Genomic DNA, 26,276 nt, shown 5'->3' with positions numbered 1-26,276 from the left:
TTTAGTCAACTGCTTCAATTAGATGTGGTTTTTGAACCCGATCTAATTCTTATCTCAAGCAGAATGTTGCGGTGGTATGTCCCTCCCACCCAAAACTGCTATTGATGTGCTCCACTAAGCTTACTCTTCAGGTACCAAGCAAAGCTGGCGAAACAGCCCATTTTGACCGCTAGTGTCACTAGCTTTGTATGTGCTCCTTCATCTGCCTCGTTTATCTGTCTCATCACCCCTTGTGGTCCTAGCTAATTCGAATGAACTCAGGTATTGTTTGGCAGCGGAGATGTTCTCGCTCAGCAGCTGGTTGATCGCCGAGGATTGGACAAGCATGATGTGGCAAGAACCGCGCGCATGGCTCTCTACGGAGGTGGTACGTATAGATGACCCGTGACTATGAGACTTGCTGCTGCCTGGCAGGGAACATCCTTGTTAACATTCCCTCAGCTGTCTTCGGCCCGGCTGCCACGGCCTGGTATGGTATCCTGCAACGCCATGTGGTTCTCAAGAACCCCAAAGTAACTCTTGCCGCTCGTGTCGCTGCCGATCAACTACTTTTCACACCCACTCATCTGACCTGTTTCTTGTCGTCCATGGCTATCATGGAGGGCTCTGACCCATGGGAGAAATTGCGCAGTAGCTTCGTACCCAGTTACAAGGCAAACCTCACAATTTGGCCCATGGTGCAAGGTGTCAACTTCGCGATCGTGCCTCTGGAGTATCGTGTTCTGGTGGTGAACCTGGTCAGCTTGGGTAAGAATTGTCCTGTTCTTGATTGAGCAACCATTGACTGACTGAAAATATAGGCTGGAACTGCTTGTTGAGTTTGATCAACAGCGGCGAGAAATAAAAGACCCCCTTCTAGTGCTGTTTAGCATCGAACCATAGATACCCTTCGATTTCACGACTCTGACATTTTCAGTTTTAAATTTCCTTCTAAGTCTTTGAGGCTTATTGGCATATACTCTATTAGATGCTAGACCTGTTTAACCATACTGTTTTTGCTGTATACTCAAGCCTACATGAGCGAGTAGGCTTGTTCTCATCGGAGTATATATGTGCTAAATGTAGTGAACGCTGTTTATGCATGTCGGGGCTTCCCGGTATCTAGTAGACATGTTGGTGTAGGACTATGCCCTGTAGCATTGCGCGTATGAAGTGAGTTCAAAGCCTCACCGAGGAACGGAAAACAGTAACCAGACCTGGAACTCATCAATAAATAATTTATCACCAAGGTTGTTGACAATGACTCCAGCCCACCTCACCTTGCTGTCATCCATCATCATTAGGGCTGGGGCTGGGCGGCGGCAGCCTATTAGAGGTCTGGAAGGGAATGTTTCCAAAAAGGGAAAAGTTCACTCTGAGTCCCAACTTGCGGCTTCTCCAAACCATCATCAAAACTTGATACTGTGATTTTCCGCCATCTTCCCCATACAGTCTCGAACACGACATTTCACGCCGTGATTCTGCCTGGAGCAGACGCTCAACTTTGATTCATCCTCTTGCGCGTCTCCCCTTCCAACTCCAAACCTTTCCTCACCGAGAGTTGCGCCTTCCTTTCACGGCCTCTCACCTCAACAACAAATTTTTGCCATCCGCAGTTTTCTCTCCCCACCGACGACCCCTCGCCTCTGCTCATCAACCCGACCACGCCGCCCAACGCTCTCTATCCACCTTTCCCTTTACCTAACCTCATTTTTTCGTCTTCATAATGGCCGCTGTCGCTGAAAACGGCCACGCACCCGTGGCCGACGAGAATGCCGCCCCCGTCGCTGTTGCCGAGCAGAAGGAACAGACCGAGAAGACGAACGGTGACTCCGTCACGGTATTCCACGACCCCGAGAATTTCAACGTCAAGCACCCCTTGATGCATGAGTGGACCCTTTGGTTTACCAAGCCCCCTAGTGGCAAGGTATGGAGTCAATAAACCTTACAGACACGGTCAAGATCCATCTAATGCCTATGTGGTTTTAGGGCGATAACTGGAACGACCTCCTGAAGGAGGTTGTGACTTTCAACTCCGTTGAGGAGTTCTGGGGAATTTACGTTAGTTATATCGCGTGCTTTGCGTCACGGGGGAAAGATTCCTGGCTAATAGCTCTCTTAGAACAACATCACGCCGACCTCCGAACTGGGCCTCAAAGCAGACTACCACCTCTTTAAGAAGGGCGTCAGACCGGAGTGGGAGGACCCTCAGAACAAGCACGGTGGAAAGTGGTCATATTCTTTCAAGGACAAGCGCTCCGTGCCCATTGACGACTTGTGGCTGCACGCTCAATTGGCGGCTATCGGCGAGACTCTCGAAAACGATGGCGACAGCGAGGTTATGGGCGTTGTCGTGAACGTGCGCAAGGGCTTTTACCGTGTGGGTCTGTGGACACGAACTGTTGGCAAGGCCATTCCGGGCGACAAGAACACTACTCGTACGCCCGCCCAGGGCAAGGATATCCTTGAGGCCATCGGCCGGCGCTTCAAGGAGGTTCTCCGTCTCAAGGAGGCGGACGCCGTTGAGTTCTCCGGACACACAGACAGTGCACACAGCGGCAGCACGAGAGCCAAGGCCAAGTTCACCGTCTGAAGCATCTGCTATCATGTGTCGCTTCTGCTTTACGATATCATAACGCGGTGGGTTTCGCTTTTTTTTTTTTGCTATGGATTAATGGGAAAGGGCTCTGTGATGATGCGCGGTAACGATTGGGAAAGGATCATCAGTACAAGGCATCGCGCGTGGGAGGAGATATTCCAAACTGGCTTGCCAACACTTCGCAGTGAGGTGATGATTTGATTGCAGGTCTTTTCCTCAAGACGTATTTCTGACGAGGTTTATACCATATTCTGTTAAATTTCAGTGTCGTCCCTCCGGGGACTGGAGAATACAAGAACATCATTCAAACTGCTTTGTGGACTCTGTGAGTGGCGAATGTTGCTTGCATGGTCATATTGCCTTCGCGTCGCTAGTCTCCTAGGAACTGCATAATGGCAAGGTATGCGACCAGTACACCTTTGTACCACGGACGTTGCATGATGCAATAGGTACTTCCATTTCGGATTTAGTTTGAGGACAGTCGAGCCGAGTAGTGAGTTGTGTGAGATGATGGCTGGGTTGACGACTCTGCAGTACTAAGTAGTAGTAGCAGTAGTAGTAGTAGCACCGCCCCTGGCTGGCAACGCTGTGTGACTGCCTATTCGAGACACTCGAGGCGATCCAACATCTACTTACTCTGTTGGGAAACTTCTTACATTCACTTGGCACACCATTTTCTATCATCACCCGATGGACCACCAGCTTATAAGGTGCCCTCCTCGCTCCTCTTCCATCCCAGCTTCTATTCCTCTCCAACCACCTGCTTGCAGCCAACCTCTCCACCATCAATTCGTCCTGCTCCCTTCGAGCTCCTGGTTTTTGTACTATATCACATCCTCTTCGTGATTCTTTCCTCTACCTCTTTTGATACTTCTTCTTTCTTGATGATCGTTTCTCGTCTCCGCTCCGCGGGGTTCCTCTCTCTCTTCTCAAGATCCAGCCGGCAGTCCCCCGTTGCCTTTTAAAGGCCAAGCACAGACGGTAGGACCGCTCCCAGAGTGGCTGTCACATGCACGTGAAACCAATACATTTACCCCCCCCCCCCCCCCGTTCTAATCTTTCTGCTGAATAGAACCTCTGTACTGACGGCGCACGCAGCTTCCTGGCTCACTAGAAAGAACTTTGAGCTTGCCGTACCTCCGGACTTCCACTTGCAAGTACCGTACTCGAGGGCACATGGATAGGTGTTTGCGTTGGGCTGGGGAGTCTGATGCGAGGAAAGACGCGGTAGGTTATGCTTTCGCCTGACATTCGCCCCGGGCTTGAGTAGGTGCTGACTGCAAGGTAATGGTTGATACATATAGGCACTGGCGGTTCAAGGGAGGGAGGACGAGAGGGCAGTTCGAGTGGCGCTGGTAAGTCTTCTGAGAGTTTTCACTGTGTGGTAAACTGGGATGCTTGCTGATGTTGGTTGTTTGGTGCATAGCTTCGCGGTCAGGGGGTGTATGGATGAGTTGACGAAGATGGTGATGAAGGCTGATGCTTGAGATAGTTCATTTGTTAGAATGAATGGATAATAGTGGTTCAAATACTTCTTAAAGGTTCGAATGCAAGCTTTCGATCTCCTGTAGGCTTTTATGACAGACGTGCCAGCATTGTTTCACCAACGAGTGTCTCTTTGAAAGTCCGGAAAGCAAGAAACCATCGGCGGATGGACCATACATTCTTTGGAAAGCAGTGACAATGGACCAACCCGGTGTCCCGTTAGTGAAGTATACATGATTTGCGAGTCTGCCCGGACGGTGAATATTGCGTTTGGAAATCGATCCCAGAGAAACTTGCGGAGTTACACTGCTCTTGCGAAATATAGGTACTCAACAACGTATTATACCATTGCTCGTCCCCCAACTTCTACAAGAAGCGGTCAAAGGCAGACTCGGCTGGAGACGGAGAAGTGATGGCTACACGACAAAATAATAGTTGAATGGCATATGTGGATGGATTATTGTGGTTCGTTCTCCTCGTCTCGCGCAGGCAGCAGCAGCTCCAAATTACAGGTACCATCATTTGCCTTAACATTGGGGGCGATTAATAACAAAATCAACCAGAACTACTAAGAGGTATAGCTCAAACTGCGTAAGCATAAGATTTACTGTGATACTTTCGTCTTTGGCTCACTTGCGGGTACTGCACTATGTGAGGACGCCTTTCTGGCTCGGGATCCAAGGCCACATGCCGACATCCGCCATCAGCTTGTTATCAAGTCATGGCTAAAGTCTTCCTGCTTTTCCAAGTCATGCTTGGATAATTGCTCCGATAAAAACGCGCACTGGGTCAAGAACCAGTCGACTTCCGCATATTCCGAGCGAATTAATGGCCGAACGGTTGACTATTTACCCACCACTGCGTGAAATTGTGGATCCGTGACAAGATATGATCATCTACTTTAAAACGCTCGGAGAGGATCATAAAATGCTTGGTAAGGAGCCTCTTTCCACGGCACATAAAACTGACAGTGTGCCTCGAGATGCTTATCATTCCAGCTGAACTTCGCCTCCTCTGCCTCTTTAAGGTTCGATCCCCCTTATCCAACCACCTCTGAGGCCGCTTCGATTGGTCCAACTCCCACCACATGGTGAATGCGGTCGCATGTCGTATTCTCCTAGACTATCGCCTCGGAACCCAAAGGCTCGGCTCGTGTTGGAAAAGTTCCAGAATAGCAACCGTGCAGATCAGCACGGGCAATCCAGCCGATCACGGATGCTGCCCAGTCAAGCCAAGAGGTTTCCGCCTCTGGCATACACGTAAATCCTTGACTGCTTGTCGCTGATTGAGTCACCCTCACCTTGGCAAATCTCTCTCACGGACTTTCGCCGTCGCGAGTCAGAAACAGGGTTGGCTTGATTGGCCCGGGTTGTGCTAGAGCACGCCATTTTGAAGGTATCGGAGAGAGATCGGAGCACTTCTGCCCTTGGAGCCTAGCGCAACAACAGGCCAAATAAGAGGACAAGGGAAGCGACACCCACGCCCTTCGAGGCTTTGCGCCCTTTGATATATGAACTGTTATCTCTCCGTGTTAGCAAAGGGTTCAAATCATGATTCGAGCGGTAAGACTCAGGGCTAAGAGCACCATGTTTGTTGGCAATGACGAATTCCATTGGTGTCTGAAGGCTTCCGACGAGGGCGAAGTCGGACCTTGAGGACCAGGTACGGAGTACTTAACCTCAATTGACGCTACCCCACCCCGCGCGCTCTCAAAGTACGCTTTTTAACAACATTCCTTTTTCTACCTCCAGCAAAGCATCCGTGACACCTCACTGACCTCACGTGTCCTGTCAAAACGAATAGGACGAAGAAGAAAGTGTCTTACGATGGGCGGATTTCTCTCTCCAGGTTTTGCTCTGGCGGCTGGAGCCGATCAGAATGGAACCATACCCTAATGAGGAAGCTCTCGATCGTCGTCAACGACGCCAAGTCTCTGTACAGCAATAATCCGATCAGAACGCATCCGATGAGCAGTGTTTCTGCGGCTACATCCCCATATCTTAAGGAAAGCTAAGGCTGGGGATTTGCCGACGCCTCGGCACCCCCGTCGGCTCCCCCATAGACGATAGCCGGTTCCCACTCATTCGCTCCCTTCGAGAACATTGTCGGCGCCAGACGGCCAGGACGGATTTGCAAACTCAATTACGATCTTGGGAGAAGGAAGGCAACAAAGGCAGCAGGCGCAGCGGAATAAACGGTGGGCCTGAGACAAGAACATTGCTCCATTACAGTTGTACAAGGATACACTGGGAATGACGATCGCAATGCTCATGTCGAGTGACATGATTTGATTTGTGATGATAGGTCACAAGCTGTTGGCTCACTCAATTGCTAACCACGCGGGGAAGCCCGACGTTGCAATCATGCTGAGTGCTGATCCTCGCATGAGTAGGCGGGGGAACAAGATTTTTCAAACGCACGATAGTGGCCACAATCACCGCGCCCTCTGAGAGACAACAACGGAGTTTCCGCTCAACTCCGTTCGAATCACGAATGAGACACGCCATGCTTATCTGCTAGCCTACAGCTAAAAGTGTTTATGTTACCTAACATGTTCCGCTTGCGGTGGTCCAACCGACAGCACGAAAGATTGGATCGCATTTCTGTATGAAACGGATTCTGCGGTCCCCTGGCCCATGCAGTCAGACAGACAGACAGTCAGTCAGTTCATCAAGGAGGGCATGCTTGTTCAGCAGGTTCGGCAAATTCGAGTGGTAGTGGCGCATTGAACATGGAGAAAGTTGCTGTATGCAAGAGAAAGATGCTCAAACAGGCAATGATCTCTAGTGGGCGAGGCAAGACTTGGAAGCGAGGGGTGGAAAAACTGCGAGGAAACTGTTTTCGCCACGAGGGAAAAGTGGAAATTTGTTTGAATCGAGGGAAAAAAAGTACCCAGTCCGCGCTCACCGGCAGGGCCCGACTCTCTCTTGGCATTCCGAACTGCAGCCGGGTTCTGCTCCCAGCAGGCCAATGAACGTCCCTCCCACCTGTCTCAGGTCATGCTTGGTGCTGCTTGTCATATCAACGTTTTGCTTTCAGCCTGGGGTTACATCGGCATCTTCCTGCCTCGGCCGTCGCCATTTGCCTACACGAGTACCTACCTTTTCCACTCTAGTTGCGATGGGTTCTCCCCTTCTCATTCTGTGGTCCATTGGTTCGGGGACGAAATGGGCCCGCTTCGGTTACTGTTCCTATATCGCCTACCGTCGACGAGAGATATAAGGTGAGGGTCGTTTCCCTCCTCATCTTAGGTCTCCGTGCTCTTTCTCGAGGAAATCTTTCCTACTTCGACCATTGCTGTGGGCTCTAATTCCTTGCCTGGTCTCTGTCACCATGTCTTCCGGAGATCGCGAGGCTGATATCGCTCAGTATGTGATTCTTCTCTCTCTCTTCTGTCTTGTGCCTCTGTGCGCCTGCCCTGTAGGGCCGCGCTCGATGAGTCATCAAACCCACCCTACCTTCTCGAGACTAACATATGTTACTGCAGGCCATTCCAACAGGGCCATGGCACTATCACCGAGGTCACCTCTAACGAAAAGGTCTACATGACGGAGAAGGCGCTCGGCGACACTCCCGATGGTGAAGAACCCAACCAGGAGGAGGTCCGCACCCTTCGACATGTCGCCGAACATCTGCCCATCTCTGCTTGGCTCGTCGCTATTGTCGAGCTTTGCGAGCGTTTCACCTACTACGGAATGTCCGGCATGTTCCAGAACTACATTCAACGCCCTCTTGATGGAAGTGAAGGTCGTGGTGCCCTTGGCATGGGTCAGCGTGGTGCCACCGGTCTGACCACTTTCTTCCAGTTCTGGTGCTATGGTTAGTTTTTGTCTCAAGACTGTCGCCTATTACTTTTACTGACCTCGAATCTCCAGTTACCCCTATCCTTGGTGCTATTGTTGCCGATCAATACCTCGGCAAGTACAAGACGATTGTGGTTTTCTGCATCATCTACCTCGTCGGTCTCCTTATCCTGGTCTGCACGTCCATTCCCACTGCTCTGTCCCATGGAGCGGGTGTTGGTGGTTTCATTGTTTCCATTTTGATCATTGGGCTGGGAACCGGCGGTATCAAGAGTAACGTCGCTCCTCTGATTGCCGATCAGTACAAGCGGAAGAAGAAGGCGATTAAGACGACCCCCAAGGGTGAGCGGGTCATTATCGATCCCGCCCTGACCATCCAGCGCATCTACATGATCTTCTATGCCTGCATTAACATCGGCTCTCTGTCCCTGTTGGCCACGCCCTACATGGAGAAGTACATCGGCTTTTGGTCCGGCTACCTGCTCTGCTTGTGCATGTTCGCCGTCGGTACGGGTGTGCTCATCTTTGGTCGCAAGTTCTACGTTGTCCGTCCCCCTCAAGGCTCCATCATCACGGACGCTTTCAAGGCCCTGGGAATCATGATCGTCAACCGCAACATGGACGCTGCCAAGCCTAGCTGGCAAGCCGCCAACGGAGGCAATCGAACTAACCTCCCGTGGGATGATCACTTTATTGACGAGCTCAAGCGCGCCCTGGTTGCATGCCGTGTGTTCGCTTTCTACCCCATCTACTGGGTCGTCTACGGCCAGTTCTCCAGCAACTTCGTCACTCAGGCTGGTGAGATGGAGGGTCACGGTATCCCCAACGACTTGATGCAAAATTTTGATCCCATCTCGATCATTGTCTTCATCCCGCTTTTGGAGACTCTGATTTACCCCATGCTCCGCCGCATGCGCATCCAGTTCCGCCCCATCACCCGTATTTCCGTTGGATTCGTCGTTGCCTCTCTTGCTATGATGTACGCCGCCATTGTTCAGCATCTGATTTACTCTGCCGGTCCTTGCTATGGCAAGCCCCTCTGCGATGCTTCGCTTGTCGATGGTTCGACGACTGGCAACCACGTTCACATTGCCATTCAGACGCCTGCCTACGTTTTCATTGGTATTTCCGAGATTTTCGCTTCCGTTTCCGGTCTGGAGTACGCCTATACCAAGGCGCCTCCGTCCATGAAGTCGTTCGTGCAGTCAATGTACCTCCTCACCAATGCGTTCGGTTCCGCCATTGCGGAGGCTTTGACTCCTGCTGCGTTTGACCCTGCCATCATGTGGATGTTCGTCGGGTTGGCTTGCGCCTCCTTCCTTGCTGGTATCATCTTCTGGCTGGTGTACCACCACTTGAACGACCAGGAGGACGAGATGAACGCCTTGGATGCGGAAGATCCCGAAATCCCTGCCCCCGTGGAGCAGAAGAAGGACCAGGAGAACTAGGCTTCTCCACCCCTCTATTTAATGTATTATAATTTGCGATGTTCGTGGATGGTGTTTTCTTTTGAGACGTGGTATACTTGATCATCTCGCGCAGGCTCGCGTCACAGCCCTTTAATGAGCAGATGCGGTATGACGACCCCTATGTGTGTATATATGCAGGGTGTACGGATGGACGTTTTTTCATTCCCTCACTACTCTATAGTATAGTTTTAGTTAGCATATACAGACCTTATTACTATTACTTCTCGTTCCTCTTCCAAGGATCATAGCTTCGCCCAACACATCCAAAGTGGCCGTTCTATCCGGATGGGGCGGCGGGCTTTTTGGTCTCGTGCTTACCAAACCTTCCACTCCGGCCCCGTCCCTGCAGTAGCTTCTCTTAGCCTGTCTTGGCATTTCTCTCTGGTTTTACCGAGTCGGAATGAAGTGGGGCCTGGGCTTATTGCGCCTTATCTTTATTGCATAATAAGCATTGCTCACAATTAGGTAACGGGAATGGCGGTCGCGTGCGCCTTGACTAGTTTTAAAGTAGATGTGGTTTTGGTGATTGTGTGGTTTCTGGCTCAGATTGAATTTGTGTCAGGACATGACTGAGCATTAACGATGGTATGGAATGATCATGATCATTCAAACAAGGGTCATGGATTAGCCTTCGCAACCATTGTCTATTGTACTTGTACTCCGGAGTAGTCATGTTGTCTTTTGAATTTTGGCTGTTCGAAATACCTTCTACAGCGGGGACTACTTACCGGTACTACTCGGTCCTCAAGTCATGTGCTCGGTCAATAGACTAGGTTGTAAGTTACTGTGGAAAACCCCGGGGATCTCCGAACGCATGTCTCCCGAGCCAAAGACCCTTTTTTTTTCCCCTTTCCTCTCGCTGGGCGGAATTTTCTTTGAGGATAAGCTACCGGGGCTGAATCCCTGGGTCTGGGTTCTTCGGAAGTACATGAATCATTTGGGTGGATTTCTGTTCTTTTTTTTTTTTTTTATGTTTCGGGTCTGAGTGAATTTTTCTTGTCTGGGTCTGTCTTCTTTTCTTTCAGATGGAAGCTCTGCTGCTCACAATCGCATTCTACTAGCTTTGCATGGCGCGTGGGACTGTGTCTCGGGTGATGATGGCCCATGGGCACTGGTACGTTTTGTGGTAGGAAACGTGGGTGGATGTCGTTGTGGATGTGGTGGTACCTGGATTTCGAGATATATGATGATATTTCCGTGGGACCTGAAGTAGGATGGAATGCCTACGAGTAACTAAGAAATTGGAAGGATGAGTCAATGGAATTGTGGACTTTGTAGGTTTCTCCTGTGTGGTCATATGGAGTGGGTTTCGAGTACGAACTATTTGCGTCTCTCGCTTTGCAGACTCCAGGTGAGGGTTTCGGACACTATCTTGTCGAAACACAACCGGTGAGCATGTTCTTTGAGTCGTCTATGTCAATTGGTGCGTACGTTTTTGACTAGTCTCATCTACTCCGCGGGGCTAGAATCGGGTTTCTCGAGTGTGATAACTACCTACTCAACCCCTTTCAAAGGCAAAATTGTCTGGTTGGGAGCGCCACACGCCGAGCTTGCGATCTTGAGCGGGAAAGTGGCGCTTTACACAGGTGCGACTAAATCCTTGGCAGTTCATACTAGTTATGCATTTGTTCTTCCAATTGCTGTGCTTCGCTTGTTCCATTATGACGGGTACACTTTTCATATGCTCCAACCTAATCAGGTCCGACCGTTAGAAAGATTTCATGTGCCATCTTACAAGACATCATAAACCGCTCACTTCATGGGTATCGCACGAGACCTGTGTCCGAGCCATTGAAACGTGGAAGATATAGGTTAGGCCGGATATGCTTGGCTAGCTTGCACTGATTACTACTGCCTTGGATATTACATACTGATATGATTTACTACCCATACTAACAAACTGGATTGCTGCGGAAATCCAGCGACTTTCCCTTTCCTCTTTAGATCGAATTTGACGCGGCTTTTTGCTCACTAAGTAGTCCGGAGTATAGAAGAAGTATAAAAGTATATATTTTAAAGTAGTAATCTCTGAATAATTCTAGATTACTCTAGAACTGAATACTAGAGAAGTAACTGTTATTTATCTAAATAGTATATCTATCCACTGCACGGGGATGGTCGGCGGCGAGACACTGGTCAGGACGGCTACCGGGGAGGTGCTGAGATTCCAGGGTCTGGTGATGGTGTACTATAGTACCTCCCCAACCCTTACCTCTCCACTTTCCTCTAGTGGATGAATAGCCCGCGGTGGCGACGATGTGTTCGTTGAGCATGCCATCCACGTGGAACTCGTCCTCCCCAAGATAACGAGGCGCATCGGGCGTCAGGTCGATGCTGAACACCCGCACAATGATCTGCAGCCCATGGGCCCGGAACTGCTTCTCGAGCGACACCTGGTAGTAATCGTGATCGCGCGGCGGTTTGAACAACTGGTCTTCGAGGTTCCACGGACCGAGGATCGGATTTGCGGTCTTGCCCAGCTTCCAGTCCTCGTACGTGAAGGAGATTCCCGGTTCGGGATAGTGGAACCAATTGAGACGCCTCCATTTGGCCATGATTATCCGCTCTACGCTGGCAGGAGAGGCCCACATTTCCGGGGTAATCAAGTCGAGAAGGTTTTAGGTCTGGGGGGGATCATCGGGCTCCGGTTCGAAAACTCGATACTTCGGATTCTCGTCTGGATGTTGCAGAAACTCCATCAACCGGAGACAATATTCCTCCCATTCCTCCGGTGTCCAGGAGCGCCGGGTGATGTTTTCTTTCCATCCTGCGGGAGCAGCTCCTCCGGGGGGGACTTCACCCATTGGGGACAGTTCTCGGTTCGTGACCATATAGGTGTGGATACGTCGTGGCATGCGACCGCGAACGCCCTTCACCAGGATGTCATTCCAAGGCCGGATAGCTAGGGAAATCAGTTTCTCGATCGCCGAATACGCCTGGGCATTGGCTGGGTGAAGGTTATTGATATATGAGGTGATCCGGACTGCCGTCCAGAGGCATCAGCAAATTCCACTTCGCACGGTAGCCACTGAAAAGAAAACGAGGATTGTTGACGCTTAGAGTGCCCGAGGCAACATTCTGGCAATCTGAGTGCCGAAACACTCTCGCCCGGGGGATGGTGCTGCACAGAATCCGTCTGCCCCAGCCCGGTGGCAGGGAAGGAATCCCAGATCAAGCCGTCTGCTGCCAGAGGAACTCGACCCCCACGACTGAGAACCTTCGTCTGACCGTAGATCAGCATGTAGAGTGACGGGTCCGCGTTGAAGACCACCACATGGCCGGTCTCACGCAGCGATCTGGCCTTGTCTTGTAGCTCCGCTACGCACCAGAGCCAGGATCGGGTTGTGACGAGGTCCATGTCTACATCCTGATCGGTTTGCGGATCAAGATGCACATACTCGGATGCCTGGGCGCGCCATTCGGCGAGCGTCGCGGGATTGAAGACTTCCTGCTCCCAGTTCTTGAGATCCGTAATGCGCTCCATCAGCCGCAACATCTGGACTTCTGGGGCAGTGAGCTTGACGGGCCGCCTGCTGAAATGCTCTTGGGTCGCGTGCGCAAAGCGTTCGTCGATGTCGAGCTCATTCTCTAGGAAGAGGCCATGCAAGCCCGGAACTTGCAGGGGTCTTGAGCCACTATTGTCGAAGGTGTGTGGCTTTAAGTGGAAAATTCATGCCAGCGCTGGATTCATCACCTGATGTTGACGCGGAGCAGGCGTACAATGGCTATGAGATCTACTACGACCTGACCAACGCCACCGTCTTCTGGGCCAAACCTGACGGCCACCACGGGGGGATCCAGGAGAGCTGGGTGGCCGACAAGGCATCGGCGGGCTATGATCAAGGAGATCATCTTTGGTGTCCTGATGGTGGTCCCCTTCCTCGCGGAGATCCGGCTCATCTCCGACGGGCTGGAGCAGCTGGCCGATATGATGTCGCTGGTCGGCGACGCCAGCGCGCTGGGCAGCACCATCTACGGCGTCGTCACCGACCTGGACTCGGCCAATCTGGAGATGTGATTGAGATCGCCCTGATGGGGGGGTGGCGCACGTCCGAGGAGTTGGAAGAGGCGGCTAATGCCCGCCGTGCGTCGACGGAGGATGAGATCCGTAGTCTGGGAGCGGATTGGAAGTCGTGGGATGATGATCTCGCCGAGATAAGGTCGGTGTGCTATTGAGAACCGTCTCCTCCCCTGTGTTGTGACAATGTTGGAGGTGACTGGTGGACTGACCATGCGAATAATGAATCAAAAGTGGCGGCACCTCAATCGGGTAAGCAAACAGGATCTACAGGCGAAGCTTCCAGCCACAACACCTGCTGAGCCACAGCTAGATCGTCACTCGCCTCTGCAAACATTGGGCCACTGAGCAGTGAGTGCAATGGGGGCAGTGCCCCTCCACAGTCCACCACACGCAGCAACCTCGTTCTCCATTCTATAGCATTGGCTGCACGTTCATTGGGACTTGTTGCTAAATTTAGTCTACCGCTCGATCGTGGGCGGACGAAGCAGGCTACAGGGTCTCTGGGGGGGAATGGTGGAGCTGGCTGCCACTTCCGAACAGGCAGACTCGATGGAGAAGATACTAACTAGTTAGTGGCAATGGCAAGATAGAGCGGAAATCAGGCTGCAAAGTACTTGTCTTGTACGGAGTAGATAGGGACCTCCGTACTTTGGTACTAGGCATGCAGAAAACGGATGGGAAATTGACGGCAGGGTTCGGTAGAATCTCGAAACACCTGGCAGTCAGTCAGTCATTGTGGGGAAATCTCTTGCTGAACGGGAGAAGCGGTCTGCGAGAGATGATACTACCATTCTTCTTAACGGTTCCGGCTAGCCAAGAGTGGGGAGAACCGTTGAAGCTCCTCTGGCATGTCGACTTGGGGTCATGTCGATGACGTGCAGGATTGCTGTATGACGGAGAAATCACGGAGCATAATCTACGCATAGATTCTATGAGAGGCTCACTACTCAATTTGATCTCATAGATCAACGGGCGGGTGGATCTGGAGCAGAACACCATGACACTATCGACCGCTGGGGGCTGCACGAGTATACGTATACGAGTACGATAACCACTGTACATACATCTGCAGAGAGATGCGCACAGTGATCTATTGCCGATAGTAGTCCATAGATCCGATCATCTCCTCCTCCTCCTCCTCCTCCTCCTCCTCCTCCTCACCGTTAGAAACCCACCATCTTCAACAACCTGGGTTGGCTTGTTTCACCAAGCCCCAACTTAAATTATTGGTTTGATTGCCCTATTGCTTCAAAGGGGAGGGAAAAGGGGACTTGAGGATCATCCACTGGTCTGTGCAGGAGCTTGGAAGCCCCCCTACTAATTATACCCGGGCTGAAAAATTGCTGGCGGCACATAATTTCCCCCTGACTTAGTGCCCTCCGTGCTAAAAGAAAAAGAGAACGAACCTGCTGTCTTGGACGAGATCTCTGCTCGATCAACCTAACTCTTCAGTCACTCCTTAAGCTGTTCTTTTCTGTTTTTTTCTTCTGTGTATTGTTGTTGTGGTAGTGTCGTCCAACAAGAGAGTAAAATTGCCGCCTGCGGGCCAGAGCCATCGATCCAACCATCCATCAGTACACATTCATCTCAGTCACTCATTCCTTCAACCGCCTCTGCGCCCGTGGCTCAGCCGCCGCCGCTGTGTGTCTTACCCGTCACTCTTTCGTTTTTGCCGGCTCACCTCACCTCAACCCAAAACCTACTGCCTATTAATCTTTTCATCCCAAAACCTCCATCCTCAGTCTCTTTTCCCTCATCCCAACCCCCACCTTTCAATCCTCCTACGCGCATTCCTTCGTCCCGACCCATCCTCCCTGTCGGAACGATCCTCTCCCTACCTATTGTCGATTGCGCGCCCCTCCCATCGTCGTTTCCCGTACGACCCGAGCTCCGATCACCTCGCGGATTCGACCTTTCGATCCAGCAAATCAACACTGACTGAATCTGCGACTACAAATCCTTACCTCTGGCATTTCCTAGCGTTAACATATTATCACAATGAGTGTATGTCTCCCTTCAAAATATGGTCACAACTCGCGGTTGTCGCTACTTACCCCTCCCCTGACTCCTGACTCAATGCGCACTTCGAGTCTCATCGCTAACTTGCTCGGCCGCAAAGTACGGAGGTAACCAGGGTGGCTACGGCCAGTACAACCCCTATGGCGAGCAGGGCTACAATCAGAACCCCTACAACCAGGCCAATGCCGTGGAGCAGGGCCAGGGCAATGGCACCTACGGTAAGCGCGCTGCCGCTCGGAGCAATCACCACGCAAGCGGAACACATCCCTAACGCAAGTCCGTACCACCAGAGATGAACGCGATCGCGGAGCAGCCGGCCGACCCCACCACGCTTCTGAACAAGTGCCGGGAGATCAACGATGGTATTGCGGACCTGAAGGCCAAACGCGAGGGTCAACTTGCGGCGGCCCAGAACGCGATGCTCGACTCCAGCACCGGAAAGGAGGACCAGGTCGCCCGCCAGACTTTGGACTACATCGAGGACGAGATCAACAACGGCTTCCGCTACCTCCGCGATTTGATGAAGAAGATCAAGCAGACCCCGGGCTCCGGAGATAACCGCGTCCAGACGCAGGTTGATGTCACCAGCCGCAACCTCCGCCGCGAAATCGAACAATACCAGCGCTGCCAGTCTGACTTCCAGAAGCGTCTGAGAGAGCAGGTTCGCAGACGTTACGAAATTGCGAACCCCGAGGCAACCCCCGAGGAAATTGATCAGGGTGTCGACAATGTGCTGATGGGCCAGGAGCAGAGCTTCCAGGTACGATAAGCTTTTGTCTGGAGGATTATCGCTGGAGTATGCTAATATGTGCACTAGGTTACTGGTAGTCGGACTAGACAGGCGAATGATGCCAGACAGGCCGCTCTGGAACGCTCGGCCGCTATCCGCAAGATTGAGCAGGATATGATTGAGCTGGGCCGACTGTACCAAGAAGTAGCGGAGCTTGTCCACATGCAGGAGCCTGCTGTGGAGCAGATTAGCCAGGACGCAGAGAACGTTGCTGGTAACGTGGCCAACGCCAACACGCAGATCACGGAAGCCATTGCCAGCGCTCGCCGGGCAAGAAAGTGGAAGTGGTACGCTCTGCTTGTCGTCAGTAAGTAGTATTTCTCCATTCCGGACGATTTTATTGGAGGGAACTGACCTCCCTTTCTCCAGTCCTCATCATTGCCATCGTTGTTGGTGTTGCCGTCGGTGTCACCGAAGCCAACAAGTCCAAGTGAGGCTAGTCACATCTAGTCAACACCAGAACGAACCAGCCGACCTTCGATCGGATCGATGCGGTTGTTCGTGTCGATCCTCGGATCATACGACAGATCCCGTTGTCGCAATGTTTACGCCAGGCTGTAACGAATCGATCAATTGTGCACTTTGTTCTCGTCCAGGTGTTCTGCTCTGCTCTTTCAAACGCCCTTGCCGTCCTCACAAGCACGGGGCCGACTGCTGCTCTCCAGTTTTGAGTTTTATTTCCTTTTTTCTTCTTTTCTGTTGGAATACCACCTTGTTCTTCTATTTGTTTATTGCCTGGTCGAAAAAGCACGCCCGTCACTGCGCCCTCTGGTCTCCTATGTTTGCGCTTCGCCCTCCCTTCCCTTCTCGTCCCGTGCTCTTTGCCTCCCATGTTCTGTCTCCGTATGGATCGTCATATATAGGTTGTTTTCTATGCGGCTTCGAGGAGGGTGGGGGGCATTATGCGACTTTGATGATGACACTTGACCATTGATCTTGTATGGCTTACTCCTTGAGTTGGCTAGGGTTTTCGCGCATGATGGCTGATCGCAGTGTATATAATAGAGTTGTTCTTGTGTGTGTGCCTCTGGGTTCTTGGGCGTTAGAAACCACCATCGACCCCTCCACCCCTTACGTAATAATCGACTACTCTAATATTAATGATGCTTGCAAGTCCTTCTGAAGTTCCGAAGCTCTTTATAATCCTAGAGACATTCCCGCAATTCTTTCCAGTAGAGTGTATTCCATATTCTCATATGGAAAAAAGGGTATGTATATTTGTAAATGTATGAGACAATGATCATAGGAGAAACCCAACCTACCTTTAAATCCAGCCATGGCATCTATAGCACTCTACTACTGCTGCTGCGCCTCCCTCTCCCTCTCCCGCTGCTCCTCCTCCGGCGTCTTCGTCCGCAGCTGCAGCGCATGGATGCCCCCCTCCCGACTCATCTCCTCCTTCAACAAACCATAGACCATACGGTGTCGAGCAGGCTGGGGTTTCGACGCGAAGGACGAGGAGGTGATAGTTACACTGAAGACGAACAAAAGTAGAAAAAAGGGTTGAGTCAGCTTTCCTTTCGTCTTTGCGCGGACGCCTTCCCTTCCTTTTCTTTCGAGACGGGCGGTTTGGGATGCCTGGGTCTCGAGGGTGGGGGGGGAGGGGGTTTGGTTTAAACGAACTGGAAATGGGTTTCTTTGGAAGTGGAGTCGCGCATCGGGGCATGGTGGGCGTGTTTGTGGGAGTCATTGCGGATGAGGAGGGTGGTGGGAGTAAAGGCTGTCGTTAACTATTTTTGATTCTTGGGGTGTTAGTCTGGGGGACCTTCTGGTAGTATGAGAAGTTGAGGGTTGAATTGTGGAGGTGGCATTGTGGCATGGGGCCCGGATGGTTGTGAATTTGGAGGCTGGAAGCTAGGGAAGAGGTCAGGGGAGCCATTGAAGGTTTACGGGTCTTGCCTTTGCGCGGATGAGGTCTTCGACGGGAGTGGTGGAGGTCATCTTGACTGTTGTTGTGGAGAAGAAGTGGTGTTGGTGGTGGTGATTTGTAGATCGGAGGAGAAGGCCTGGGAGGCGGGTGGTGCGGAGAAGCATTGATTTGTTAAGGTCTGGAGCTGTTGGTGGCGGTTGTGGTGATGGGTGCGGATACGGATTTCTTGACGTTAAGAGTTGGTCAGGGTTCGAGAGAGGCGAGGGAGATTGTGTGTATGTTTGTATGTTTGTATGCAGCGCAATGGATGGAAGTTGTTCTGCGAGCGGAGGATTCAATCGGGGATGGATGGAATTCAATTGCAGTCACTGAGAATCCGATGGCGGCGATTGGCTGACCTTTGGCCGGAGGGGTGGGTTGCCGTTTGGGGAATAGTGGATATCTCCACTCACCAAGTACTGTCTGATACCTTAGGCTCTACTACACTGAGCGCTTCCAGGACATATATATATTACCATGTTTGCGAACCAATGGCCATTTCAAGCATTCCGTTGGTAGTTGCAAAAATCTTACTCGAATCGATGATGCTTTGAAGGTCCTTAACGGCAGAATTATAGAAACAACATGCAGTCAATCGCATGCACGAAAACATGCTGAACCCGTATGTGAGCAGACGGTGGGATCAGTTAGAAGTGTCACACATCAGTTGACCAGAGAAGAACCTTGACCCACAATGCTAAATGTTCAGATCTCACCGGGACAACTGTCTACACAAGCTAAGTGGACTCGAACGGATAGCAGACACCTTGCAGCCTACTAGCAGGATACAAGTCACAGAGCCATCAGTTTCAAATTGCTGTCCATGCAGACATACGCCCAGTAGCACAAACCAGACACCTCGTGCAGTACAGTACATTGTTTCTTTCCGTTTTGTACGCCAGTCTGAAGACGCATCGCGAATGTCACTTCAAGTGTCTCACGGGTGAGACGGTCCAGGATTACGCACATAGCCATGGCCATCAGACCGGTATATATGAGACCGGTGTACGTTCAAATTTTGGTGTACTAGTATTCAAAGAAGTCGGGTTGTCGCTTTCTTGGTTGTTCTCGATGGAATGATTAACATCAAGCTGCCCTGCTAACGCCGCCGGTACCGGCCCAACCCTGATGGCAACAAGCCCACGTAGAGCATCATCATCATCAGGAGATCCATTATGCCCGCGCTGATATACCCGATAATTGGATCTCTTATGCGCTGCTAAGAAGAGCAGGGGGAAGCAGCGCGTTCAATCCTGGTACACTGTAAAAGACAGTACCTTGTCGGTGAGGTGAAGATTCGGCGTTAACAACCGCTTTGAAACCCATTTCATCAAAAGACTCGCTCTGACTACAAGTTTAGTCCAGCAACAGTAAGCGTGCTCCTCTACCTCTCAGCATCTTGTATAGTTCTGGAGACTACTTAGCTCACGTGAGAGTCGATAACGATGGTTTCTCCCCCACGTTGCGATAAGAAGACGTCGGCAGCCCTTGGGGGGAAAAGGAACAGCCGATAACCGGAGGAAAGCCTTATCGCCTGTGCCGAGACCGCAACCCTCCGCAAACCTCCGCGGCAGCTTCTCTGAAAATGACATCAGTTCAAGTATGCCCTCCTATACTCAGTAGTTTGCTGGACATGCACCACTTCCTCTTCAAGCCTTCATCATGCCAGGATACACTTTGATGCCAGCTCTGTCAAGGAGCCTAATTGCCTCTGCTTGTCTGGCCCGTAATGCTCGTCTTCGAGCTCGCATAACACTCGCAAGCCGTCGATCACTCGCGTCTTTACCCAACTTGCCGCTCTTTCGCGCCCTACAAGATCACGATCAATCCAGCTTGGCTGTGGTACATAGCGCATCCTCTCGGTCCTTCACATACGGTAATTTGGTTACAGATGTTCTACAAGCAAAAGAAAAGCTCGTACAGTCCGGAGGCGGGCGTCAAAATGGTTTGTCTGGAGAAAGAATCGCTTTCCTGGCTGAGAACAGCTATGACTACGTAGGTACTGTTTGGCTTGTCCTACCCTTCCAGAACGCCCAAGGCAAATAACTAACTGGCTGCAACGACAGTGACACTTCTCTCAATTCTTGCCAGCGATGCGATTGCCCTCCCCCTCTCTCCTGCGTTCCCGGTCGGCGAGCTCAAGTACATCATGGACAATTCCCAGGCTAAGGTCCTGCTGGCGACGGAAAAGTATGCGGGCAAAGCTCAGGACGTTCTGAGATCTGGTCTAGACCGGGAGCCAATTCTCGATGTGAAGAAGAAGATTGAAGTGGGAGCCACGAGTGTAGGCTCTGTAAATATGGAGGATCTCCAAGGACAGCAGCCCCGCGGTGGAATGATGCTGTACACTTCCGGGACGACGAACAGACCGGTACGAATGCTCCTTCGTTCTCTGTGTCTTTGAAAACTGTTACTGATCAGCTCAGAAAGGCGTTTTAATCCCCCAATCCGCGTTGACGGCGCAAGCCGCATCACTCCTCAAGGCGTGGGAGTATACCCCGCAGGATCGGCTCCTCCACCTGCTTCCTCTCCACCACATCCACGGCACCGTCAATGCCATCGTCACCCCCGTTCTCGCCGGCTCGTCCATTGAGTTCATGTTTCCTTTTAATACAGACGCTGTGTGGAAGAGACTCGCCGCTCCATTTCTGCCGGAGCCCACGAACACGAATAAGATCACCTTCCTCACAGCAGTCCCCACAATCTACAACCGACTCTTGACCTCGTTTCCGAGTCTGAGTCCTGAGATTCAAGAAGCGGCGCGGAAGGGCATCTCCCCTGAGAACATGCGTCTGAATATATCCGGCTCCGCGGCCTTGCCGACGCCCACTAAAAAGTCGTGGCAAGACCTTAGCAACGGTAACGTGCTTCTTGAGCGCTACGGCATGACAGAGGTCGGAATGGCGATCAGCTGCGGCCTCGACTTTGCCGACCGCGTGGATGGCAGTGTCGGTTGGCCGCTGCCGTCGGTGGAGGCGCGGCTGATGGACACGGACAGCAACGAAGTGATTCAGGCAGGAGAGGAGCTTGACGCCAACGGCCGAGAGCGTGAGGGAGAGATCCAGCTCCGTGGGCCGACCATATTCCGAGAGTATTGGGCCAATGAAGCCGCGACGCGCGAGTCGTTTGTGCCCGGCGAGGACGGGAAGGGCGAATGGTTCAAGACGGGTGATGTGGCTACGCGCCGGATGGTGGAGGGTGCCGGCACGGGATCCAGCGGCGACTGGGCTCGAGGCCCGATGTACTTCATTCAGGGCAGGCGCAGTGTGGACATCATCAAGACTGGAGGCGAGAAGGTGAGCGCTCTGGAAGTGGAGCGCGAGTTACTTTCACTGTGGGTGGACTGCCTGTAAAACCTGGTCGAACCTCTCAGCTAACCCACCTTTTCGCAGCCCTCAAGTCCTAGAAGCAGCAGTTGTAGGCCTCCCCTCTGAACAATGGGGTCAAAAAGTCGTGGCCGTGGTGGTCCTCAATCCAGAGCTCGCGAAAACAGGAGGACGCAATGGCAAGCCCTGGGGCGCCATGGACATGCGCCGTGCCCTGAAGGACCGTCTGGCAAATTACAAGATGCCGCAGGAGATGAAGGTTTTGGATGGACCGATCCCGAGAAATGCCATGGGCAAGAGTGAGTCTATCAAATTCCACATTGTTCCCTGCCTTCCTCCTTGATGTTCTGTTCTCTCTTCTCTGTCTTGCTGACTCTTGTCTCCTTCCTAGTCAATAAAAAGGCACTCGTCAAGGAGGTCTTTGGTGCTTAGTTTGGTTTCTACTCAGGCGTGTTCGGTCTATTTTCTTTGCCAATCTCAATAACGATAACCACAAACCAACCGCCTCTAGATCCCTGGCTCTGTTAGAAGAGTGTGTAGCGTCCATCTTTGTCTCTAAATGAATATCAAGTCACCTTCTCGCAGTATGAAACCTCAATCTGATATGTCTAGACTATCTATGGAAATAATAGGTTCATTTCATTTACTCCTCATCTAATCATACATTATCGCTCATCTAAAAGACATCCTCATCCACCATCTACTACTGGCTTTGTAAGTCCTAGAAGCATGAAACTCTCGCTCAGATGCTTATGTGGCTGTTTATGTGGCTGGTTAAGTAATGTATGTTCTTTTACTTGAACCATATCAAAACCAGATCACCAGCTTACTAGGTATGCAGCGCCAAGGACGGTACAGGAGCATATTATGACTATGGAGACAATAATCGTGCCTTGGGCCAGCAGAAGTAGCGAGTCGTCTGCCAGAGAGGTAATCAGGCAGGTGTTTTGCGATCAATCTTGTCTCTTGAGTCTCCGACACTACTGGGCTTCTCTAAGGACGTGGGTTGCGGTCGAGTACGATCACGAACTCACCGCGGAGATAAGGTGCCGCCTATATCGTATTGCCTCTACAGAACGGCGACCAGCTCGAAAAAAAAGCCGCACAAATAAGTTGCTCAATAATTCATCAGAACAAACCCAAGAGGAGATCTAACATATCTTACAGGCCCCTGTCCATAATCCGGGTCACCCTTTCCCTATACAACAATGTACATCCACCGACTTCCTCCTGCTATCCTCTGATATTACAGCTTATTGGGTCTAAAAATCCCATCACCCACTTCCGCAGTGTGACGACTGATCAATTTCGTCGCCTCCATCATCACAATGTGTCTCCCCATATCCACCTTGGTAATCTTTGCCTCCACCCGGCTCATCATATCAGCTTCCTGGAGATCCCGCCGACCGGAGGGGATCAAAACGTGACAGCGGACACCCAGCGAGCCAATGTTCGCGACCCAGCCCTTGCCGAGCGAGGTGCCAGCCAGATCCGTCATTTCGAAGCGCTTGTCGAGCGTGCACACGAACGTCGCGGGCAGGGGACACTCGTTGAAGTAGAATGCGCGGAAGAGGAGCTGCGCGGCCCAGTCCTGGCGCGCCTGCTGATCGAGATTGCGGAGCACATAGCGTCGTATCCGGGAGCTCCGGAGCCAGTCGTCGACATCTTCGGCGGAGAAGGGGAGGACGGATGCGTCCACTGCGTCTGAAGACGATGCATCGAGGCGACGCTTATGGATGTGCTCAAACCGCAGCGCCGCTTCGATCTGGTAGTGTGCTAGCACGTCGTTGTAGCGGCGGAGCGGACTGGTGGCTTTCGTGTAGACGTCCAAACCGAGCGAGACGTGGGGAACCGGGTGGGACAGCGAGACGCCGTTTGGCGCCGCCATGAAGAGCCAGTCTTCACCGCTCATCTTGGACATGTTCTCGCGAGTGACCTTTTGGTACTCGGGGTGGTAATCGGTGCCATCGTAGACGGCCGGGATGTTGCGCGAGGCCATCCAGGAGGCGGAGACCCAGCAGCCTAGGTTCATGAGGAAGGAGACGAGATTGTCGTCCGGGGATTCGACAAGCTTGGACAGGTCATTCTCGGCCTGGCGGAGCTGGATCACCGGGTCACCTAGGTAATACCTGCCTTCGCTGACGTCGAGCTTCCTGGGAGCGAGAGGTACGGAGCCAAAGGATACCGAAACGTTGCTGTCTTGCGCGTAACCGAACTCCAGAGCACCATTTCGACGCCGGTGTTCTCGCCACCCTACCATCAGCTGGCGGAGAATGTGGAAGTTTTCCTCGTCTCCGGATGTAAGTGTCTCTTGGATACCCTCACGAGAAGAGGTTTGCTGAGGCAAAGCGCCTCCTACGCTTAGCACCTTGCTCTTGTATTTCGCTCCATTGGTGGGCTGCAGACAGCGGCGTAGTCGCTCATGAGTTAAGTAGATCACATTTTGAATCCTACCACTCACGATCTTGGTGTCCAGGATGTCGCCCTGAAGATTCATCTTGGCGCTGAACGTGAGCGTGGGACGACCTGGGCCCAGACTGAAGTGCTTCTGCGTCACGGAGTCAGGCATCATGGGATAGTTACGCTCTGGCAGATAGATGGTCTTAACAGCAGACGCAGCCCACCTCATGATACCCGATTCGCGTTCTATAAAAGCTGTAGGATTGGCGATATGCACGTGAACCCAGAAAGTATCGTCCGATCCGGGTATGCGCTCGAGCGAGACACCATCGTCGATCTCCTTCGCACCCACGTCGTCGATACAGTAAACTGGCAAATCTCCCCAATCGACCCGCAAATCCTTCATGGAATCTTGGAGTTCACTCTGGTCTGCAAGCAGTTTACCTTCCTCGACTGCGCTAGTCCATAGTGCCTCGTTTACGGGAGAGAGCCCGTGCCCAGGAAGAGAAAGAAAAGGATGGTAAACATTTAGGTTCTCCCAGGGTTGGAATACCCCCAACTCCTGAAGAAAGAGTACGCCTTCAGTTGGGCCCAGATCCACCGCATTGTACATGCCGGTGTGGCGCATGATATGCGACCCTGCGGATCGCATATGTCCTCTTGTCATCCGACGAGGAGGTATGCACCAGTGCTGCAAGTATTCTATGATGATGCGGTCGTTATCGGTGAATTTCTCCGTGAGCACCTCACGGTATACCAGAGGACTATCGTGCTCTGTGGGGTTAATTCGTACAGAGCTTGGACCCACGCATGCCACAGTGGTTGGAGATCGCACAGTCCGACTCTGCCTGATGAGACGCTTGGCCTTGGAAATGAACAGCTGCAGGGGGTGATTGCGGTGATAAGGGTATTCCTTGCCGCGGACTGAGTTGACAACGAAGTCTTGGTGCTCATGCACCCAGTTGGTGACCGTTTCAATCACATTTGCAATGTGCCGAGATCTAACTAGGTAATGGCAGTCGAATAAAGTGGCCCGATCACTTTCGATCAGAAATGAATTCTCGTGAATGGCCCGATGGATGAGGAAGCGCAACGTGTCATTCAACTGGTCCGGCTCGATCTCCAGCGCCTTACAGGCCAATTCCTCGAGAGAGTATATCACATTCAAGTCGTCCTCTGCCACCAAGTCGTGGAGGTTGTCCAAACGTAGCGCATTATTACGATAGAGTTCTCTCACATCCAAGTCAAATTGTTGAATCCTCTCAAGCAGCGGAGCGCCCTTATTCCTTGGGACTCCACCCTCGATTGAGGATTGAAACTCATAGCTCATCATAGCAAGGCCTGTCGGGAAGTGAGGCAGGAGGGGCTCCACCATCTCTGGTGGCACAAAGTGCTTCACAACGAACTCGATATCCTTTTTTGAAGCAATGCGCCATTTGCCTTTGTCTGTGTAAAATTGCTGTTGTCTGGCGAGGGAGCGAACGTAGATTGCGTATGAGAGAACTCCATCAGACCTAAAGTTGGAACCAAACGTTAGTGACGTTCTGTGGTATTTGCACAATCCTAGTACACATACAATTGCATGGCCACAAGGTCACCTGGTTCCAGTCGTTCTTTCAAGCTCGCGCCTTCGTCGGCTCGACTGATATATCCCGAGTAGTCCTCGGACGCTCGTAAGGCATCGGCTCCCGCATCATAAGCTTCCCGGTTGTCGTTCAGCATATTCCCTACCCAGGGGTCATCTGCCACCATCTTATTGGCAGTCCCAGGCCCGCGAACAGGATCTGCGAAATTATCTTGGCTGTCTTGCCATTTCTGCAGATAGTCTCGGATGTCGTTGTGCTTCTCGAATTCGAGTCGCAAGCGGAGTCTCTCGATTGACAGCAGGTCTTCTTCATGGGTTGAAGCGGTCGGTTTTGACGCCTCAGCGGCTTGGGCGGAGAGACACTAGACAATCAAAATCAGTGAGAAGGCCGGAAAATCAAAACATTCGGACGCCGGACAATACCTGATAGCCTGTGCTGAGCTGTCGCTGTTGGGCAAGAAAGTCTCGAGCGGCCTTACTGCGACATGATCCCGGGGAGGCGCGCGACGCTGCAATCCCGCACCGGCGGACAAGATTCAAGTTGGAGACATAGCGATTCACACCAGCCACTCCGTGCGATACTCTCGCCTTGGAGAGTAGCATGGACATTCTGGAACACCCATCATACATGCCCACAATCGCAAAGGTGAGTCCGACGTTTGCGAGCAAGAAGAGGCAAAAAGCGCATGGCGGCAAATGGCCGAGACCATAAAATCCCGTGATACTGCCGGCATCTGCACTTCACCGCTTGGGCGGTCAGAGCAGCTCGCCACGGTTGATTAACTTAACTTAATCAATCAATAGTTACGTAACTACGTAGTTATTGGCGTTGTTTACAGACCATCTTCTGAATATAAAGATGTCTTTTCTTTCTCGCAGAACTCACACGAA

General features: G+C 51.9%; 10 protein-coding genes across 10 annotated transcripts; 6 read left to right on the top strand and 4 right to left on the bottom strand.

Annotated features, from left to right (window-relative positions):
• Positions 1-63: 63 nt before the first annotated feature.
• On the top strand, positions 64-1,021 carry BP01DRAFT_393232 (Mpv17/PMP22 family protein; the record flags this gene model as incomplete). Its single annotated transcript, XM_025578219.1, has 5 exons — positions 64-74; positions 132-186; positions 262-367; positions 442-747; positions 801-1,021. The coding sequence occupies 5 exons, from the start codon at positions 64-66 to the stop codon at positions 842-844; spliced, it is 522 nt and encodes a 173-aa protein (XP_025429612.1). The 3' UTR covers positions 845-1,021.
• A 368-nt stretch (positions 1,022-1,389) lies between these two features.
• Positions 1,390-2,664, top strand: BP01DRAFT_358352 (eukaryotic translation initiation factor 4E). The gene is made up of 3 exons (XM_025575411.1): positions 1,390-1,906; positions 1,969-2,040; positions 2,102-2,664. The coding sequence occupies exons 1-3, from the start codon at positions 1,706-1,708 to the stop codon at positions 2,570-2,572; spliced, it is 744 nt and encodes a 247-aa protein (XP_025429611.1). The 5' UTR covers positions 1,390-1,705; the 3' UTR covers positions 2,573-2,664.
• A 4,332-nt stretch (positions 2,665-6,996) lies between these two features.
• Positions 6,997-9,557, top strand: BP01DRAFT_358346 (peptide MFS transporter). Its single transcript, XM_025575410.1, has 3 exons — positions 6,997-7,431; positions 7,551-7,882; positions 7,939-9,557. Exons 1-3 carry the CDS (start codon positions 7,397-7,399, stop codon positions 9,312-9,314), a joined length of 1,743 nt encoding a protein of 580 aa, XP_025429610.1. The 5' UTR covers positions 6,997-7,396; the 3' UTR covers positions 9,315-9,557.
• A 1,821-nt stretch (positions 9,558-11,378) lies between these two features.
• BP01DRAFT_367151 (uncharacterized protein) lies at positions 11,379-11,890 on the bottom strand (the record flags this gene model as incomplete). Its single annotated transcript, XM_025576441.1, has 2 exons — positions 11,379-11,389; positions 11,548-11,890. 2 exons carry the CDS (start codon positions 11,888-11,890, stop codon positions 11,379-11,381), a joined length of 354 nt encoding a protein of 117 aa, XP_025429609.1.
• A 63-nt stretch (positions 11,891-11,953) lies between these two features.
• BP01DRAFT_384283 (uncharacterized protein) lies at positions 11,954-12,831 on the bottom strand (the record flags this gene model as incomplete). Its single annotated transcript, XM_025577492.1, has 2 exons — positions 11,954-12,318; positions 12,438-12,831. The coding sequence occupies 2 exons, from the start codon at positions 12,829-12,831 to the stop codon at positions 11,954-11,956; spliced, it is 759 nt and encodes a 252-aa protein (XP_025429608.1).
• A 176-nt stretch (positions 12,832-13,007) lies between these two features.
• BP01DRAFT_384282 (uncharacterized protein) lies at positions 13,008-13,511 on the top strand (the record flags this gene model as incomplete). Its single annotated transcript, XM_025577491.1, has 1 exon — positions 13,008-13,511. The coding sequence occupies one exon, from the start codon at positions 13,008-13,010 to the stop codon at positions 13,509-13,511; it is 504 nt and encodes a 167-aa protein (XP_025429607.1).
• Positions 13,512-15,667: 2,156 nt separating this feature from the next.
• Positions 15,668-16,599, top strand: BP01DRAFT_300424 (syntaxin; the record flags this gene model as incomplete). The annotated part of the gene is made up of 3 exons (XM_025571989.1): positions 15,668-16,135; positions 16,193-16,472; positions 16,535-16,599. 3 exons carry the CDS (start codon positions 15,668-15,670, stop codon positions 16,597-16,599), a joined length of 813 nt encoding a protein of 270 aa, XP_025429606.1.
• A 778-nt stretch (positions 16,600-17,377) lies between these two features.
• Positions 17,378-18,365, bottom strand: BP01DRAFT_358342 (BolA family protein). The gene is made up of 3 exons (XM_025575409.1): positions 18,065-18,365; positions 17,789-17,895; positions 17,378-17,639 (listed from the first exon to the last, which is right to left on the bottom strand). Exons 1-3 carry the CDS (start codon positions 18,104-18,106, stop codon positions 17,462-17,464), a joined length of 327 nt encoding a protein of 108 aa, XP_025429605.1. The 5' UTR covers positions 18,107-18,365; the 3' UTR covers positions 17,378-17,461.
• A 1,304-nt stretch (positions 18,366-19,669) lies between these two features.
• BP01DRAFT_322836 (acyl-CoA synthetase) lies at positions 19,670-21,985 on the top strand. The gene is made up of 5 exons (XM_025572777.1): positions 19,670-20,073; positions 20,141-20,445; positions 20,501-21,408; positions 21,467-21,699; positions 21,792-21,985. The coding sequence occupies exons 1-5, from the start codon at positions 19,737-19,739 to the stop codon at positions 21,830-21,832; spliced, it is 1,824 nt and encodes a 607-aa protein (XP_025429604.1). The 5' UTR covers positions 19,670-19,736; the 3' UTR covers positions 21,833-21,985.
• A 557-nt stretch (positions 21,986-22,542) lies between these two features.
• BP01DRAFT_344249 (exoribonuclease II) lies at positions 22,543-26,042 on the bottom strand. Its single transcript, XM_025573554.1, has 3 exons — positions 25,809-26,042; positions 25,377-25,747; positions 22,543-25,314 (listed from the first exon to the last, which is right to left on the bottom strand). The coding sequence occupies exons 1-3, from the start codon at positions 26,013-26,015 to the stop codon at positions 22,647-22,649; spliced, it is 3,246 nt and encodes a 1,081-aa protein (XP_025429603.1). The 5' UTR covers positions 26,016-26,042; the 3' UTR covers positions 22,543-22,646.
• Positions 26,043-26,276: the final 234 nt, after the last annotated feature.

This window comes from Aspergillus saccharolyticus (assembly GCF_003184585.1).
Source record: "Aspergillus saccharolyticus JOP 1030-1 unplaced genomic scaffold BP01scaffold_25, whole genome shotgun sequence".
NCBI lineage: Eukaryota > Fungi > Ascomycota > Eurotiomycetes > Eurotiales > Aspergillaceae > Aspergillus > Aspergillus saccharolyticus.
The sequence above is the reverse complement of the archived record's forward strand: the minus strand, read 5'-3'. Positions and strand labels throughout refer to the sequence as shown.